At 38.0% G+C, this 18,886-nt stretch overlaps 1 protein-coding gene across 3 annotated transcripts in view; it reads right to left on the reverse strand.

The window, feature by feature from the left end:
- Window positions 1-18,886, reverse strand: part of LOC114626443 (contactin-associated protein like 5-1) — an 867,232-nt gene that overhangs the window by 436,796 nt on the left and 411,550 nt on the right. For 2 of the 3 annotated variants that reach the window (XM_028773852.1, XM_028773850.1), the window contains exon 7: window positions 17,343-17,483. In XM_028773852.1, coding sequence (XP_028629685.1) covers window positions 17,343-17,483 — 141 coding nt within the window. Of the gene's footprint in view, window positions 1-17,339; window positions 17,484-18,886 lie in introns of all 3 variants that reach the window. The other variant, XM_028773851.1, reaches the window with a different exon arrangement.

Genomic DNA, 18,886 nt, shown 5'->3' on the forward strand with positions numbered 1-18,886 from the left:
ATACTTTTGACATCAACCCCTATGCAGTCAGGCATGTCCCTCAGGGAACCCAGATAGATATTTTTATTTTTTATTTATATTCCCTTGCAGTGCTTAGCCTCACAGCCTAAGCAAGAATTCAGATCACCTGTCAGAGGGGGTTCTGGGTGCCCTCACTCTGCTTGGTCTAGGGGCAGAAGTCTCCCCTTTTAGGTTGGGTGGAGATGGGTTTTAGAAGCACCCTGTATAAAGTAACAACCTCATCTTGAGTCTAGTGGTCCTCCATAGCTAATTTATGATAATGTATCTGAGTAGGTTTTGCTACCAAATTATTTATCTGTTGTATCACAGAGTTAGTCTGCGTATTTGAGGGCCAGGGATCACCAGAAAAAAGCAAAAAGAATCCAAATAATGGTCCCAAGATGGGAGGAAACAGGGTTGACAACCTTGGCGAGGCTGAAAACTAATTCTTGTACCAGAATTCATCTGTCTCTTTCTCTCTCTGATTTTTCTTAGGGCCTTCACTGACCTATTACATGCTCTCTTTAACTCTCCTTGTCTTTTCTATGTTAAGGCAACATTCTTCTTTAAGGGCTGTACACAGTCAAGAGCTGTACACAGCCTTTTCTATTGCAATAGAGTAAATCAAATCCAATAAGGATCTTTGCGATTTTAGAGGTCTCTTCAGACAGCAAAATGAGGAATTTCTTCAGATTAGTGATGTCAATCTCTAGCTGTTTGATGCTCTTGTCAGTGGCCCTTCAAAGGTCTGAGTAGTATAAGTTCGGAGGCCAGCATCTGGATTAGAACTTCTAACAGCAGACATCACAGGTGATTCATTTTTACCTGGAAAGGAAAAAGAAGGGGATTCTCAGGGAGATTTCTCTTCCCTGGATGTAAATTGTTATTCATCATATTTATGGTTGGGCCTGGCTTTGTGGGGGTACCTATTTTTTTCATTAATCTTTTCGGTAGCCCGTTAGCTGTACCTTCTGTGGTATCAGACAGCCATATCAATCCTTGGCCCCATAAGGGAACTGGGTCTGGGCCATTCCCTTTAAGGGTAAGAGGGTCCTTCCCCATATCTGTGGCAAAGTTTTGTTGGTCTTGGTGGTGCCAGAGGCAGTCAGCAGCAGATTTGCCATGAGCTTTCAGCTTTAGAGAGACAAAAGTGAACAAGGCATGATGGAGAATATTTCAGGGGGACTACTTCTGAGGGGATACCGTTCTCCCTCTTTTGTTTTTAAAGACAATTTTCAGAGTTCTTGTAAAATCAGGGCAGAAGCGCCAACAATTGCTCCTTCCACACTCAGAGAGTCATGAAGACCCTATTTAAGGATATATAAATCTATATTAATAATCTTTTGTCAAAGGACTGTTATAGCACCACTGACAACTAATCAGACTATATAATATATCGATTAGTAGTAGCTTCTTGTACTTTTTGTGAGATTACCTCTCTTTTGTCAATTAATTGTTGAGGAAAATTAGGATTTACATCTCTCTTGAGAATATTGAACAGAGACTTAGATTCTTTTGTGGAGAGCTTAAAATAGGATCTTAGCCAATTAGCAACTCCTAGAAACTTTTGAAAATAATTTAAAATAAGTAAACTCTCTCCTTCTCTCTTTTTTTTAGACCTTTATCTGTGTGTTTTTTTAATTGGATATTATACATATTTACCTTTCAATGTTATCTCCTCTCCCATTCTCCCCCAAAACCCCTTATCCCATACCCCCTCCTCCAACTTTTTGTGAGGGTATGCTTCAAACATCCTCCCAGTCCAATCTCCCTGCTCTCGAATTCTCATACAATAAGGGATCCAAACTTTCTGGGACCATGGCCCTCAACTTTTACTGAAGTCTAACAAGGTCACCCTCAATTCCCTATACAGGTGCATGAGTCCCTCCCTTTGTGCTCTCTGGCTGGCAGTTTAGAATTTGGGAGCTCTGGTTGAAACTTTTGATACTCCATCTAGAAAGATCCAAAGCATCCACACTTTGGTCTTCCTTCTTCTTCCTTCACAGAGTTTTATGTGGTCTATAAGTTGTTTCTTAGAAATTGTGAGCTTTTGGGCTAATATCCACTTATCAGTGAGTGCATACCATATATGTTCTTCTGAGATTGGGTCACCTCACTCAAGATGATATTTTCCAGCTCCATCCATTTGCCTAAGAATTTCATGAACTCACTGTTTTTAATAGCTGAGTAGTACTCCATTGTATAAATGTACCACATTTTCTGCATCCATTCTTCTGTTAAAGGGCATCTGTGTTCTTTCCAACTTCTGGCTATTATAAATAAGGCTGCTTTGAACATGGTGGAGCATGTGTCCCTGTTGTATGTTGAAACATCTTTTGGGTATATGCCCAGGAGTGGTATAGCTGGGTCCTCAGGTAACACTATGTTAATTTTCTGAGATACCGCCAGACTGCTTTCCATAGTGGTTGTACCAGATTACAATCCCACCAACAGTGGAGGAGTGTTCCTCTTTCTCCACATCCTCACCAACATGTGCTGTCACCTGTGTTTTTGATCTTAGCCATTATGACTGGTGTGAGGTGGAATCTCAGTGTTGTTTTCATTTGCATTTCCCTGAAGACTAGGGATGCAGAACACTTCTTTATGTGCTTCTCAAACATTCGAGCTTCCTCAGTTGAGAATTCTTTGTTCAGCTCTGTGTTCCATTTTTTTTTTTAATGGGGTTCTTTGATTGTCTAGAGTCTAATATCTTCAGTTCTTTGTATACCTTGGATATTAGCCCTTTATCAGATGTAGGGTTGGTGAAGATATTTTCCCTAACTGTTGGTTGCCACTTTGTCTTATTGACTGTGTCCTTTGCTTTCCAGAAGCTTTGCAGTTTTATGAGGTTCCATTTGTCAATTCTTGGTCTTAGAGCACAGGCCATTGGTGTTCTGTTCAGGAACTTTTCTCCTGTGCCTATGTGTTCCAGGCTTTTCCCCAGTTTCTCATCTATTAGTTTCAGTGTAGCTGGTTTTAGGTGGAGGTCCTTGATTCACTTGGAATTGAGCTTTGTATAAGGAGATAAGTATGGATCAATTTGCAGTTTTCTACATGCTGACCTCCAGTTGGACCAGCACCATTTGTTGAAAATGCTGTCTTTTTACCACTCAATGGTTTTAGCTCCTATGTCAAAGATCAAGTGACCATAGGTATGGGTGCTCATTTCTGGGTCTTCTATTCTATTCCATTGATCCTCCCGCTTGTCTCTGTTCCAATACCACACAGTTTTTACCACTGTTGGTTTGTAGTACAACTTGAAGTCAGGGATGGTGATTCCCCCAGAAGTTCTTTTATTGCTGAGAGTGATTTTCGCAATCCTGGGTTTTTTGTTATTCCAAATGAGTTTTAAGATTGCTCTTTCTGAGCCTGATATGGATGTCACCTCAGAGGTCTTTAAGAGTCTGACATATTCAGAGGCAGATGCTCACAACTAGCCATTGAACTGATAATGTGGTTCCCAATGGAGGAGTTAGAGTGAAGGCCATTGGAGCTGAAAGGGTTTGTGGCCCCATGAGGAGAGCAACAATACCAACCAACCAGAGCTCCCAGGGTCTAAACCACCAGCCTGGGAGCACTTAAGGAGGGATCCAGGGCTTCAGCTAGATATGTAAGAGTGGAGGGCCCTGCTGGGCATAGGTAGAGTAGGAGATCCTTGACCTCATGAAGGCTGCATGCTCCAGGGGGTGGGAATTTGAGGGTGGGGAGGTGGGAGTGGGGGATAGGTAGGGGGTTACATCCTCAGAGAAGAAGGAGGAGGGCTGAGGGGATGGGGGTTCCTTGGTGGGTGGGGGATGGGTTAAGGGGACAACATATGAAATGTAAATAAAACATCCAATAAAAAAAAAGAGAAAAGCCAAAAAAAAAAAGATTGCTCTTCCTATCTCTGTGAAGAATTGAGTGGGAATTTTGACGGAGATTGCATTAAATCTGTAGACGGCTTTTGGCAAAATAGCCATTTTTACTATATTAATCTTTCCAATCCATGAGCATGGGAGATCTTTCTATCTTCTGAGATCTGCTTTGATTTCTTTCTTCGGGGCATGATGTTCTTGTCATACATGTCTTTTACTTGCTTGGTTAGGTTCACATCCAGGTATTTTATATTATCTGTGACTATTGTGAAGGGTGTCATTTCCATAATTTCTTTCTCAGCCAGTTTATCTTTTGAGTAGAGGAAGGCTACTGATTTGCTTGAGTTAATTTTATATCCAGCCATTTTGCTAAAGTTGTTTATCAGGTTTATGAGTTCTCTGGTAGAAGTTTTGGGGTCACTTAAGTATACTATCATATCATCTGCAAATAGTGAGAGTTTGACTTCTTCCTTTCCAATTTGTATCCCTTTGACCTCCTGTGTTGCCTAATTGCTCTGGCTAGGATTTCCAATACTATATTAAATTGGTAGGGGGAGAGTGGGCAGCCTTGCCTAGTCCCTTATTTTAGTGGGATTGCTTCAAGTTTCTCTCCATTTAGTTTGATGCTGGCTACTGGTTTGCTATATATTGCTTTTACTATGTTTAGGTATGGACCTTCAATTCCTGAACTTTCCAAGACTTTTATCATGAAGGGGTGTTGAATTTTGTCAAATGCTTTCTCAGAATCTAGTGAGATGATCATGTGTTTTTTTTCTTTGAGTTTGTTTATATAGTGGAATACATTGATGGATTTCGGTATATTGAACCAACCCTGCATTCCTGGGATAAAGCCTACTTGATTGTGATGGATAATTGTTTTGATGTGTTCTTGGATTCTGTTCGCTAGAATTTTATTGAGTAATTTTGCATCAATATTCATAAGGGAGATTGGTCTGAAGTTCTCTTTCTTTGTTGGGTCTTTGTGTGGTTTAGGTATGAGCATAATTGTGGCTTCATAGGATGAATTGGGTAGTGTACCTTCTGTTTCTATTTTGTGAAATAGTTTGAAGATAATTGGAATTAGGTCTTCCTTGACAGTCTGATAGAATTCTGCACTAAAACCATCTGGTCCGGGACTTTTCTTTGTAGGGAGACTTTTAATGACTGCTTCTATTTCTTTTGGGGTTATGGGACTGTTTAGGTGGTTTATCTGGTCCTGATTTAACATTGGTAACTGGTATTTGTCTAGAAAATTGTCCATTTCATCCAAATTTTCCAATTTTGTTGAGTATAGGCTTTTGTAGTAAGATCTGATGATTTTTTTAATTTCCTCAGTTTTTGTTGTTATGTCACCCTTTTCAGTTCTGGTTTTATTAATTTGGATACTGTCTCTCTGCCCTCTGATTAGTCTAGCTAAGGGTTTATCTATCTTGTTGATTTTCTCAAAGAACCAGCTCCTGGTTTTATTGATTCTTTGGATAGTTCTTTTTGTTTCTGTTTGGTTGATTTCAGCACTGAGTTTGATTATTTCCTGCAGTCTACTTCTCTTGGGTGTATTAGCTTCTTTTTGTTCTAGGTCTTTCAGGTGTCAGGTGCTTTGTTAAGCTGCTAGTGTATGCTCCCTCCAGTTTCTTTTTGTAGGCACTTAGAGCCATGAATTTTCCTCTTAGCACTGCTTTCATTGTATCCCATAGATTTTGGTATGATGTGTTATCATTTTCATTAAATTCTAAAAAGTTTTTAATTTCTTTCTCTATTTCATCCCTTACCAGATTATCAAGGAGTAGGGTGTTGTTCAGTTTCCATGTGAATGTGGGCTTTCCATTGTCTTTGTCATTTTTGAAGACTAGCCTTAGACCATGGTGATCTGATTATTTCAATTATTATTTCAATTATTTCAGGGGATTATTTCATTTTTTTTTATATCTGTTGAGGCCTGTCTTGTGACCAATTATATGGTCTATTTTGGAGAAGGTACCATGAGGTGCTGAGAAAAAGGTATACTCTTTTGCTTTAGGGTGAAATGTTCTATAGATACCTGTTAAGTCAATTTGCTTCATAACTTCTGTTAGTTTCACTGTATCTCTATTTAGTTTCTGTTTCCATGATTTCCATTCTGAGAGTGGGGTTTTGAAGTCTCCCACTATTATTGTGTGAGGTGCAATGTATGCTTTGAGCTTTAGTAAGGTTGCTTTTATGAAAGTGGGTGCTCTTGTATTTGGTGCATAGATATTCAGAATTGAGAGTTCATGTTGGTTGACTTTTCCTTTGCCAAGTATGAAATGTCCTTCCTTATCCTTTTTGATAGCTTTAAGTTGAAAGTTGATTTTATTCGATATTAGAATGGCTATTCCCACTTGTTTCTTAGGGCCATTTGCTTGAAAAATTGTTTTCCAACCTTTTACTCTAAGGTAGTGTCTGTCTTTGTCACTGAGGTGGGTTTCCTGTAAGCAGGAAAAAGCTGGGTCCTGTTTGCGTATCTAGTCCGTTAGCCTATACCTTTTTATTGGGAAATTGAGTCCATTGATGTTAAGAGATATTAAGGAGAGGGTGTTGTTGCTTCCTGTCATTTTTGCTAATAGTGGAGACATCGTTTGTGTAGTTAACTTCTTTTGGGTTTGATGGAAAAGGATTATTTTCTTGCTCTTTCTAGGGTATGATTGCCCTCCTTGTATTGGAGCTTTCCTGCTATTATCCTTTGTAGCGCTGGATTTGTGGGAAGATACTGTGTAAATTCGGTTTTGTAATGGAATATCTTGGTTTCTCTGCCTATGATAATTGAGAGTTTTGCCGGGTAAAGTAGCCTGGGCTGGCATTTATGTTCTCTTAGGGTCTGTATGATATTTGTCCAGGATCTTCTGGCTTTTATAGTATCTGGTGAGAAGTTAGGTGTAATTCTGATAGGTTTGCCTTTACATGTTACTTGGCCTTTTTCCCTTACTGCTTTTAAGATTCTTTCTTTGTTTTGTGCATTTTGTGTCTTGATTATTATGTGACAGGAGGTATTTCATTTTTGATCTAGTCTGTTTGGTGTTCTGTAGGCTTCTTCTGTGATTATGGGCATCTCATTCCTTAGGTTAGGGAAGTTTTCCTCAGTAATTTTGTTGAAGATATTTATTGGCACTTTAAGTTGGGAATCTTCACTCTCATCTATACCTATTATCCTTAGGTTTGGTCTTCTCATTGCATCCTGGATTTCCTGGGTGTTTTGTGTTAAGAACTTTTTGCATTTTGCATTTTCTTTGACAGCTGTGTCAATATTTTCTAAAGTATCTTCTGCAGCTGAGATTCTTTTTTCTATCTCTTGTATTCTGTTGGTGATGCTTGTGTCTATGACTCCTGATTTCTTTCTTAGGTTTTCTATCTCCAGGGTAGTCTCCCTTTGTGACTTCTTTATTGTTTCTACTTCCATTTTTATGTCCTGGATGGTTTTGTTCAATTCCTTCATCTGTTTGTTTGTGTTTTCTTGTAATTCTTTAAAGGATTTTTGTGTTTCTTTAAGGACTTCATCCTATTTACCTGTGTTCTCAAGTTTTTTGATAGTATTATTTATTTCCTTCTTATAGTCCTCTATCATCATCATTAGAAGTGATTTTAGATCTGGTTCTTGCTTTCCTGGTGAGATGGGGAGTTCAGGACTTTCTAATGTGGGAGAAGTAGGTTCAGATGATGGCATGTACCTTGGGTTGCTGGTGCTTGTGTTCTTGCACTTGCCTTTTGCCATCTGGATCACCTTTGTGCTATCTGTGCTGTCTCTGACTGGGGCCTGTCTTTTCCTATTATCTAGGTTGTGTCAGAACTGTTTGGGATGGGTTTTGTTGCTGGTGTTAGAGCTGAGGCCCAAGATGTGCTCTGTGCTCAGGTGGAAACTGGAAGGGGCCCAGGTTCCGGGTCAGGAGTGGATTCCTGGGTCCCAGTGAGTCCTGGCTGCTCCCTGATTGGGGCAAGTATTGCTGCTTCCTAGCCTAAGATACTGCTTGGGTTAGAGCTCCTGGGAGCCCTGCTTCCTCTGGTTTCTGTGAGATTGAGGGCAGAGCTGCCTCCCTGGATCTGCCAAGTGCTCGGTCCCAGACCGGAAGGAACCCACGCCCCGGGCCGGAGTGAATTCCTGGGTCCCAGTGGGTTCCAATTGCTGTTTGGGGCAAGTGCTGCTTTTTCCTGACCTGGGATGCTGCCTGAGTTAAAGCTCCTGGGAGTCCCTCTTTCTCTCGGTTTTCTGGGGTTGAGTACAGGAGCTGCCGCCTGTGACCTGCTCTATGCTTGGGCCCAGACTGGAAGTCCCTCTCTACTTCTTTAATTTAGTCTAAATCCTCAAATGGCAAGTTGCACAGGTTCCCTATGCTCTGTGGACTAGGTCTGGAATTTCTGCAGACTTTAATCCATACAGGTTTAGTTAAATCTTTAATGTCTGTTTGTCTAATACTAGCTATAGGATGTTCAAAAAGGAGAATTCAGGCTGGTTGGGCCACACATCAAAATTTTTATTCAAAATACTAAAACAAACAACAACAAAAATCTTTGACCAATAATTTTAACTTTCTTTTAGCTATTTAAGTTTCAGAAAAATTGTTTTAAATCATGTTAGTTCTTTCAACTTTTCTTTTGGCAGTAGAAATCTAAACAGCTCAAACTTCAAACACTTGACACTTAATGAAATAAAGGTGAACTAATGTAATGTTTAAGTAATATTTAAACACATTTTAAACTTTTAATGTACATGCTAATGTTATTGAAAATATATTAAGTAAAAAGTTGTCCTTAAAAATAAGACTTTAGACTGTGTTCCTCCATTTGGTCCTTAGACTATTTAAAATGGATCCTAAGAAATTGGAATTTCCTAAGACTCAATACAGAAAAGACAGACATGTAACCATAGTCAGAGTGGGAATCTGTCTCCTAGGAAATGATCTCATAGAGTGTTGATAAATTACCAGACCCCTGTGTGTAAGAGGCTGGAGTACAGATGATGATGGATCAGTGATGAGCAGTACCACACATTGCTCAGGACCACATAGCTATGCACATCTCTTGCCTATTATTTATATCTAAACCCCATGTGAGAATCCAAATTGTGGACTTAGGTATAACTGGTCTTTTTTGTTCCCCTTTCTAATTTGGCAACATTGAATTATTCTCCGTCCTCAGCATTTTTTATTACTTTTAAAAACATTGTTTACTGAACATAATTGGCTTATTGAGAATAAATTTCTGAACTTGACTTATTAGGACTACGAGAGTCCAGACTCTGAACCTAAGGCATCTTGAAACACTGAAGTGATGAGTTTAAGAATGAGGCTTTCTAGGAGTTGACTAGTTCTTGATTAGATTGTCTACTCTATGAAGACATACTTAGAAGTAGAATATCATCAGCCCACAACCCATCCATCTCAGTATTCAACATGCTGCCATCTGAGATCCCAACTTCCAGCCTGCACAACTGTCAGAAATAAATTGCAGTTGTTTATAGGTCACCTGCTTTATGGAATTTCATTCCAGCTGCCAAAATAAATTAATATAATGGCCATCCCACTGTTGACTTATTTTATTATTATTTAACTTTCAGTTGCATTATTCTTCATCTGACCTTGAACTATTTCATCTGAATTTGCCAAAGAAAGGAAGTAAGTGAGGCTCATGAAGTATCCAACTTAGAAATTATTTTTCTCAGGGTCTTAGAAGCACATAGCTGAGAGGCAGGCAATGTGAACATCAGAAGGGTCAAATGGCAGAGAAAGACAGCCATCATCAAGGGAAAGTATTATTTATCACAGAGCACACTCGCAGAGATGAAATACGATCCTGGAGACAAGCTGAAGAGATTATAGCCTGCACAAGACAGAAGAGAGTTATCTCTGAGCAACATTGATGAGTGTCTGAGTCATAGGACAGAAAGATAATAGTAACTGTCCCTAAGATGTGTGTGTTGTGTGAGTGTGCTGCTATGTGTCTGTGTCTGACTATGTGTCTTTGTGTTTGTATCTCTCTCTGTCTCTGTCTCTGTCTCTGTCTCTCTCTCTCTCTCTGTGTTTGTGTGTGTGTGTGTGTATGGGTATATATGGGTACATACAAAAATTCCTGCAAGCTCCCATACATTTGAAGATATACATTTTAGTGACAGGGTTTCCTTGGCTGCAGTGTTATCAAAAGTAAATAACTACATGTTAGCAATTTTCATGCCAACACAGGTGCAGACAAATAATGACAAACTTCGCAAATAGCCAGTCTGCTCATTTACATCTCTAGTTAACTCAGATCTACCAGAAAATATCTTCTATGTTTCTGTTCCAAATTTTTTTTTTGTTTTAAAGGAGTCAATCATTCAGCCAAGTCAAGATTGGAGTGATCATTAAACTCCATGTCAAAGACACTGTGGCGATTGTAATAATATGGCTATTTAAAGCCGCTTTGGGAATCAAACAGTTCAGGGATAAACTACAATTTAGATGCAGTCAAAGGTATGGAAACTATATATAAAACCCTATTCCTGCACTGTAAATTATGTCAGGTTAGTACTGGCTTACATTCTAACTTCATCTAATAGATTGCTAGATATTTTATTCAATAGCCTAGGTTGCAGGGTACTCAAAGTAATCACTATCAACTTTGAATTGAACAAGCCATGTTAAAGAATTTAACCTGCACATTGACACTTGAAAACAGATAATGTAACTCTCCCACCTTTCACTAGAGGGCACAAGTCTGTAGTCCCTTGCCTAAGACTGAACAACTAAGCAATTTTTGGAGCCTCTCTGCTCACACTTCCCACCAGAGTGTTAGAAGAAATATTTATGAGAACTCTGGTTGAGGAGACCAAAAGAACTCACCCAGGGTAATCAGAAAGATACATTGTGTTGTATTCCTCTGTAATGTTAGCCATATACATAAAATGGCCGAGAATTGTATTTAGTATTGTCCTGGATTCATCTAACGCTTTGACTTCAATTACATGGAGACAGCTACACACAAGTGATTTCACTCTATCAATGGGCTACACCTATAATTCTGTAACTTGCAGTGTTGTTTTTAGCTGTCTTTTTCTCTTCTTTGATGAAAGACCAAGTAAAGTAACAAGAGCTCTTCATGTTGTGTATTTATTTATGTGATAATGTGTATACACAACTGTGTAGACCAGAAAACAAACTAGACTGCCATTCCTCAGGTACTTTCTTGATATTTCGGGTGGGGTCCAATGAATTTCATGAAACTCTAGTTGATCAGTGAGCCCTAGGGATCTCCCTGTTTCCATATTTCTAGCACTAGGATTGCAGGCTCACACCACCTTTATAACTGTTTGTTTTTTGTTTTGAGGTGATTTGTTTGTTTGGTTGGTTGGTTTGCTTTGCTTTCTTATGAGGGTTCTGAATCAGGTCCCTATGATTGCAAATCAATTTATTGACATAACTATGTCTTCAGAGCTGACCTCTTATGTTCATTTAAAAAATAATAATTTGAAGCCCTACATGAAGAGAGTAGGACTTCAGCCAATGACCAAATAATCATGTATCTCTCCTTGTGTCAAAGAAAAGGAATCTTATACCCACATAAAGAAATGTTATAAGAAAACATCATCCCTTAGACAGTGCAAGGCTTAAATTAATCATGCTCAGGAAGCAATCAGGGCAATATGCTTTCTGTATTATGTATATAATAATTCACATTACAGCTACCACACATACATACTTCAATGGACCATTTACTTTCTGATTATTTATTATATGGAGCTGCATTAGCATAAGGTTGTGAATTTGGAGAAGAATAGCTAAGTATTTTTTATGTCTACTTTAAGCTGTTAGTTTTACTGCATTCTGGTATGTGGAAGATTGTACTGTAGTCAAATCGAGCTATAAAGACTAAATTGAATTATCCCCATAGAACAGCTGCTAAATCTTCTGGGAGTAGACAGGTCCCATAATAAAGGAATGATGGATTGCAAGGGGGATACTGTCTGAATGAAGCTTACAAGAAAGGCTTGTGCTCTGTAGGGCAGTGAGAGGCTGAAATTTCCTTGAGCTTTGAGTCACAATTTGTAATTTATGTGCGCCAACTAACCCTCTCTGCCTTCTTTCTTAATTCTGTAAATCTCATATTGAATCCTGATCTTCTGAAGGCTCAACAACTGCAGGAGGACTAAAAATAAATAATAAACAGAAAACAGAAACTTACTCTTTTTTCTAGAATTCTTAGCAGCACCACAGGGACTTGTGTTTCTTGGAAGAAAGTTGTCTTTGAGGCAGATGTAGTGTCATGAGACAGAGAGACTACACTGGAATGGCCTGAGTCTTTCGAAATATTAAAGTCTGTCACCAGTGATACAACTCCTCCAAAAAGAACATATAGCCTAAGCCTCCCCAAAAAGTTCTACCAACTGGAAATCCATAATTCAAACATATGGCCCCACAGGGAGACCATTCTCATTGAAATCACCAGAGTCGCCCTTGTGTTAGCAATTAATAATTAGCAATAAACAACAAAATTGGAAAACTAATGATTATTCAAGTAAGATGGGTAATCTAAATTGGCATGAGTAAATGGAAATTTTTTTCAGAAATCTTAAGTGTGATCTACTGATGGGTAAGTGTTATTACCCAGTACCCCAGAACAAATCAGGGACTATGATTTTGTTAACACCATCATACATCCTCCCTGATATATTTTGGCTAACAAAGGGGACAGCATAACACAAAACATTTTTAAGACAGGTTCTTGTCTCATGAGTGTAATTTTTAAAAGGCATGCTTGCTCCTTGCCTGGTTTCTTTGACCCATACCCAAGGATCCTCATGACTTAGCTCTATCCATCAAAGTCACTTTCATCTTACCCATTGAGGCAGGTGGGTCTGCTTGGCTGCCCAACATCCCTCTCATTCCTCCCTTCCCTTGGGGAATGCCTGGAGCTACCATTGGCATTCCACCTACCGACTGCCCCAGCAGCCAGTTTCCTCCTGCTCACCTGTGTCACAGCAGATAGAAAACACCAGACAGCTTTAATATTTTAAAACCAGACAGATAATACAACTGCTAGGCATGGAATCTATTGTCCTAAACTCATCAGCTATCTTATATCATGATTCCTCAGGTGGCAGAGGCCTGCACCAGGTCTAATAGCCCCCTAGACCTTCAAGGTCTCCTTGCTCCTCTCTCCAAAGCCTGGTTGAAAAGCCTCTTTCCCTATTTCATGTCCTCTCTTCCTCCTGGAACCTGGAAATCTGGCCTCTATATCTTTGCCAGGCAATTAGCTTCTTCTTTATTGACATATCGGTTCCCCCACACACACTTATCAATAGTAAACAATACAGAATAACTATGTCACCATTTCTACTCAGCCCATCTGCACCAAAACATCCCAAGGTCTGGATAGCATAACTTTCAGGGAAGAATTCTAAGAAAAATTAAGACTGATATCAGCAAAACTCATCCCACGAATCAAAGAATTAAATCTGTAATGGATATTACCAATCTTTTCTTTGTGTTATTATAAACACTTAATGAATAATTTAGGCATGTAGGCCATTCCGGAGAAAAAAAGGAAGTGTCCTCTCACTGCAGAGTAGTGTCAATATGGCTTTGTGGAAAGTGAAGACAATATGTTGGTGAACCTATACTAGCACTTGCAAATAATACATCAAATATTTAAGGATTGGAAGTATTTAGTTTGAATAGCATATAAATTGAAGTAGCTTGACAAGCTATAATAAAAAGATGGTGGAATTAAGACAGAAGATATGAAAGACCCTATAGATATAAAAGTAACCAGATAGAGGTTGGAGAAATGGCTCAATGCTTGAGTGTATATGGCTTTTTAGAAAACCTAAGATTAGTTCCCAGCATCCATATTAGTTGCTATAGATTATATAAGTGCCTATATCTCTGGCTCCTCGAGATCCCATGCTGTCTTTGGAGCTCAATGATTACCTAAAGACATGTTCTCTCCTCTGGCAGAGCATACACATAAATAAAAGACACACACACACACACACACACACACACACACTTGTTGCTAAACATATAAGGACATTAAGGTCCCCACAAAAAAATGAAGCGAGCTATTGAAACACAGTAAAATGTTAATTCAAGGAACTGAGAAAAACTCAAACAGAAAGTGCCAAAATGCCCAAATCATGTCATATTACACTCAAGCTTCTAATATCAAAGATAAACTTTGATATAACATAATACACACAGAAAAATCAACCTGGTGCAATGGATTTGTCAATGAGAGCAGAGGAAATGGAGTCAACATTTTCTTATGCTTAGTAAAAAGAGATAACCACTCATACTTTATATCAAGAAGTCAATCACAGTACTCCCAGGTGAAAAAAGGGAGAAGAGAATGTGGTACATTCATATGTACTCCAAACAGCACAGCTAAAAGGGAGCATCCAAATAGAGGAAAATAAAATGGAGAACTAAGAGAATAAAGAAAAAACAGATACAATATATTTTTAAAATAAAATTTATTTTGTTGTATAGTAGTGCTATATAAATATATATATATAACATATATTAAAGTGTATTAGAATGATTTTATATAATTTTAAAGAGAAGAAAAGAGTGTAGTTGCATAATTTTTAAGGTAAAAGAAACCCTTGGATGAAAACAAATTTAAAAAAAAAATCTAAATGGACCATTGTGACAAATGTGCTCAGTGACTAGTCCTGGCTAGTAATCAATGTCAGTAAAGAGAAAGTATAGCTTTCTCTTTAGTCACTGGCTCCACGGCCTAGCACATTATATTAGTTTGCAATACTGGCTCTTGCTAAGCTACTTGAATAGAAAGAAAGTTGAATTTTCACACCCATGTCTGGAAAAAGCAGATCAGCTAAAATTATAGGCAGAGTTGAAACCTGGGCAGGGAGCATAATATTTATCCCTTTTTATTAGTCATATGTCATTTTTCCTGTCTTCTATCCCTCCTTGTGTCTAATATTATACTCTCTTGGCTTTCCTACCAGATAAATAAATAAATAAATAAATAAATAAATCCTTTTGTTTTAAATACTACAAATTATTTTGGAAGTTTAACCCAAAGAAAAAACCAACTAATAAGGTTCTAATTACAAAGAAAGAGAATAATAATTAACACAATTAAATCAACACAAGTGTAGAGTAGACAAATTTAAAAAGAAGTAACTTTTCAATATTTCAATTAAATTGATAAAATAATAAAGACATTAAGCTTGAATGAGAATGTATATATACACTGTAACTCTTCAAAAAGCACACACAAAAACTGTGCAGAGATACATGGACATACCAAATTGAAATTCTAAAATCCATTCAACACACATATTATTTTAAAAAGTAAAGAAAAAAAGTAGAACAACAGAACAAATAGAAAGCAAGAACTACAGATAGATATTTAAGGTAATAATTGTATTAAATGTAAATGATCCAAGTATTCTCAGTAAAGTTTTGAATGGATTAAAATTGATTAAACAACTATTTGTTGCCAACAAAAACAATGATACAGACAATTTAAAAAAAACAATGGGAATAAACCCTATAGAATACTGAAATTGAGATGAGCTTGTCTGTAGGAGGTGACACACACTTTTAATCTCAGCTCTTAAGAAACAAAGGATCTCTGAGTTTAAGACAAGCCTGATCTGCAGAACACATTTCAGGACAACCAGACCTTCCTAGAGAACTCGTGTCTCAAAACAAACAAATGGATGATGAAATAAAACAAAAAGAGAGCTCAAATGTCAACATTACTGTCAGGTAAAGTAGACTTTACAGCAAAGTTATCACCAGAAAAAGAGAATGCTATTACATGGCAAACAGGCCTCTATACTTTGAACAAATAGTACTAAACAGAGCTCAACATGTGGTCATACCAAACACTCTGAGAACTGGAAGAGATATACAAATGCTTAATTTTATCTGGAAGCATACATATCATTACTGAGTCCCCATACAACATACTCAAAATAGATAGATGATAGATAGATAGATAGATAGATAGATAGATAGATAGATAGATAGATAGATGAGTGGTTGTGTCTTCTACATATGTCAGTGAAGCTGTACCCATCAATTTCCACAATACAGCTGCCTCACCAAAGCCTGCATAGTGACAACAGCAGTTGACATGCCAATGTGGATAAGAACATCTGTAAAGATGAAGAGCTATAGAAAATTAATGGCTCCTGAGAGAGAGAACATGAGTCTTCTCCAGGGACAAGCCCCTTCTTAGGTTGTCTAATCTCAAGCAATCAGCCTTAAAAGATATGCATAGAAACAGTAATGAATGGACTCAGGTGTGTGTGTGTGTGTGTGTGTGTGTGTGTGTGTGTGTGTGTGTGTATGTATGCATGTATGTATGTTTAATAATAACTATAGAAAAGGGGGCAGAAATTTGAAAGGGAGTGTAGAGCGATGCCCCAGCAATTTGTGGGAGGAGGGAATATTGAAGGATAGTTTGTTTAAGACTCCTCATATAACTCAAGGTGTGTTAGGGAACATAGATGTTAGTAAATTAGAGAAAGTCCTTTAATCCACTGTGATTATAAGTGATCCACAAGGGTCCCCTAAGACACTAACAGTGAAATAGCATTTAAAATGTTCTACATAATATAACCAATCAGTAGACATATAATATCCTAGCTATGGAATTCACCAGGGCCTGTGCTTTCATTGCACTTCTTGGAAATTGTAAAGAATGTCCATATTAGTCTGCATAGATGTCAAATCTTCCCCACTGTCAATAAAGCAGCATTCTCTGAATGTCTGTACTTGACTTTACCAACGAAGTGATAGCAGTTCCTCCTTCTTATATCTTTTCCATGACAGAGTCAGCACATAGCACAATGAGAATTGATTTTTCATTTCTAATTTTTAAGACAGGGCTTTTATCTCAGAGTTGCTATGTAATAGAGCATGACTTAAAATTATGATCTGCCCGCTTTTACCTCTCATGTGGTGAGATTACAAGTGTGCCACACCGAGCCAGTTGTAGGTTGAATATGAAATACTCCACATAGGCTCACATGTATGAATGATTAGTATTCAGGAGAAATTCCTATTTTCGAAGGTTGTGGAACTATACTGAGGCAGGACTTTACTATAAATTGGTCACTGGCAGATGGCCTGGAACTTTCATGCCTTGGCACAAGTTCTGTTCATTCTGTTTCTTAAGTGGTAATAGGATGTAGCCAGCCAGGCTCCTACTTCTATTGCTGCAATGTCTTCTCTGCCAGAATGGAATATATTCTATCATACTATGAGGCAGAATATGGCCTACCTACTTTAAATTGCTTCTTGTCGGGCCAGTGAAAAAATTAACTAACACACCTGTTTTTATGTTGTAGTGGAGATGGAATCCAGAGTTTCATGCATGCTAGGCAGGCACTCTTCAAGTTAACTACATACCCAGCTTTTGATGGTGAAAATTCTAAATGCATAAGATAAACCCAGTGTGAGTACCAGAAGAAGCAAGACTTATCCAAAGTCCATAAACCACCAGTTAACAGAGACAGTGACTTACCACTGAGTAGATCTGATGCTTGCGTCTTTTAGCCAAGTCAATTATGTTCACTCCATTGTAGTAAAGATTTTCAATACAGCCATGGAAGTTTTTCTTTAAAAAGGTCCCAGGTTTGCTTGGTACTGGAATTCCTCCAAAACTGAGCTTTATTAAATAGAAGAAATAGAAGTGAACAATTGGTTACAAGGAGGAATGTAAGAGAAGTACATTTCTCTAGACTTGTATTTGTGAGACAAGCAGCTTTGTTAATTACAGATGCCACTTGATTACTCCTTTAAAGGGTACTTATTAGCCCATTTTAAAAGATCTATAATTGCTTTCCTCTTAAGAACTCACTTTACAAAACATTTTCATATCTTTATTAAAACTTTTAATACTAAATAAGATAGTAATTTACAGAAACAGAGAAAAGAAGAATAATCAATATCTTTATATTTATCTGAAGCACAGCAGCAGAGAAGATATAGGCGTAAAAAAAGGTAAGAAATGAAGCAGATTCATTCACCCATAGTGAAACCCAAAGTACCAAAGAGGTTATATGCACAACATTGTTTTCACAACTGTTATCTATAAAGACAAAATATTGGAATAATACCAAATGCCCTATGGATTTGAGAAGCAATTAAGAATGAGCATAATGAAACTGGTAGCATAACCATTATTAAGAATGAAATATGATTATAAAGTGCAAGAATTATAATTGGTTGTGAAAGATGTAGTCAGTGATGAGAAAGCTGTGCACACAATGGCCAGGAGATACTAGTGGGTAAAACCACAAGACATACAGCCTCTCAACCCAACCTTGATTCCTAGAACCCTTGTTAAAACCAACAAACATTCAAAAAACAGTAATAAAAAAATAATCCAAATGAGGTAGCTTTCACCTGTGTTGCCTACACTACTATGAATAGATGGTAGGCCAGGCTAGGAAAAACATCCAGAAACTCAGCAGCCAGCTACTCTGGAGTTACACTGCAGCAGCTAATTCAGAAGAAATCCTGTTTCAAGTTGTAAAGCAAAAAACTACTGAAAGTTGTGCTCTGACCGCCACAGGCATGCCATGGTGTGTCCAGACATGTTGCAAAAGCACACACACACACACACACACACACACACACACACCTACAAAGTTTAGGAACAGAGTTACATTTTAATGGTAGATGTCTGGGATGATTACAGGTTATTAGTTTTCTTTACTGTGTATATTTTCTGTAAAGAAACAGAAACAATGTATCACGGATATAGTAAAGAACAAAATATCTGTTGGAAATACTGTTCCTGCTTTGAAAGACAAGATGATAGTAACTATACTCTCACTTTCTTCACCCTTTGATGAGGAATCAAGTTTTCCATATTGTTTGGAAATATCACATTGCCTAGGACTCTTTACCCTCTTAAATCTCTAATTCTTTCCTCTTCTTCTTCTCTGACCTCTCTCTCTGTCTCAGTCTTCCCCCACATACACCTCCCTTTCTCGCTTCCTTCTTTGCCTTTCTCCTTTCTCTCTCTCTCTCTCTCTCTCTCTCTCTCTCTCTCTCTCTCTCTCT

The sequence above is a fragment of the Grammomys surdaster genome, unplaced genomic scaffold (assembly GCF_004785775.1).
Source record: "Grammomys surdaster isolate TR1022 unplaced genomic scaffold, NIH_TR_1.0 235, whole genome shotgun sequence".
Taxonomy (NCBI): domain Eukaryota; kingdom Metazoa; phylum Chordata; class Mammalia; order Rodentia; family Muridae; genus Grammomys; species Grammomys surdaster.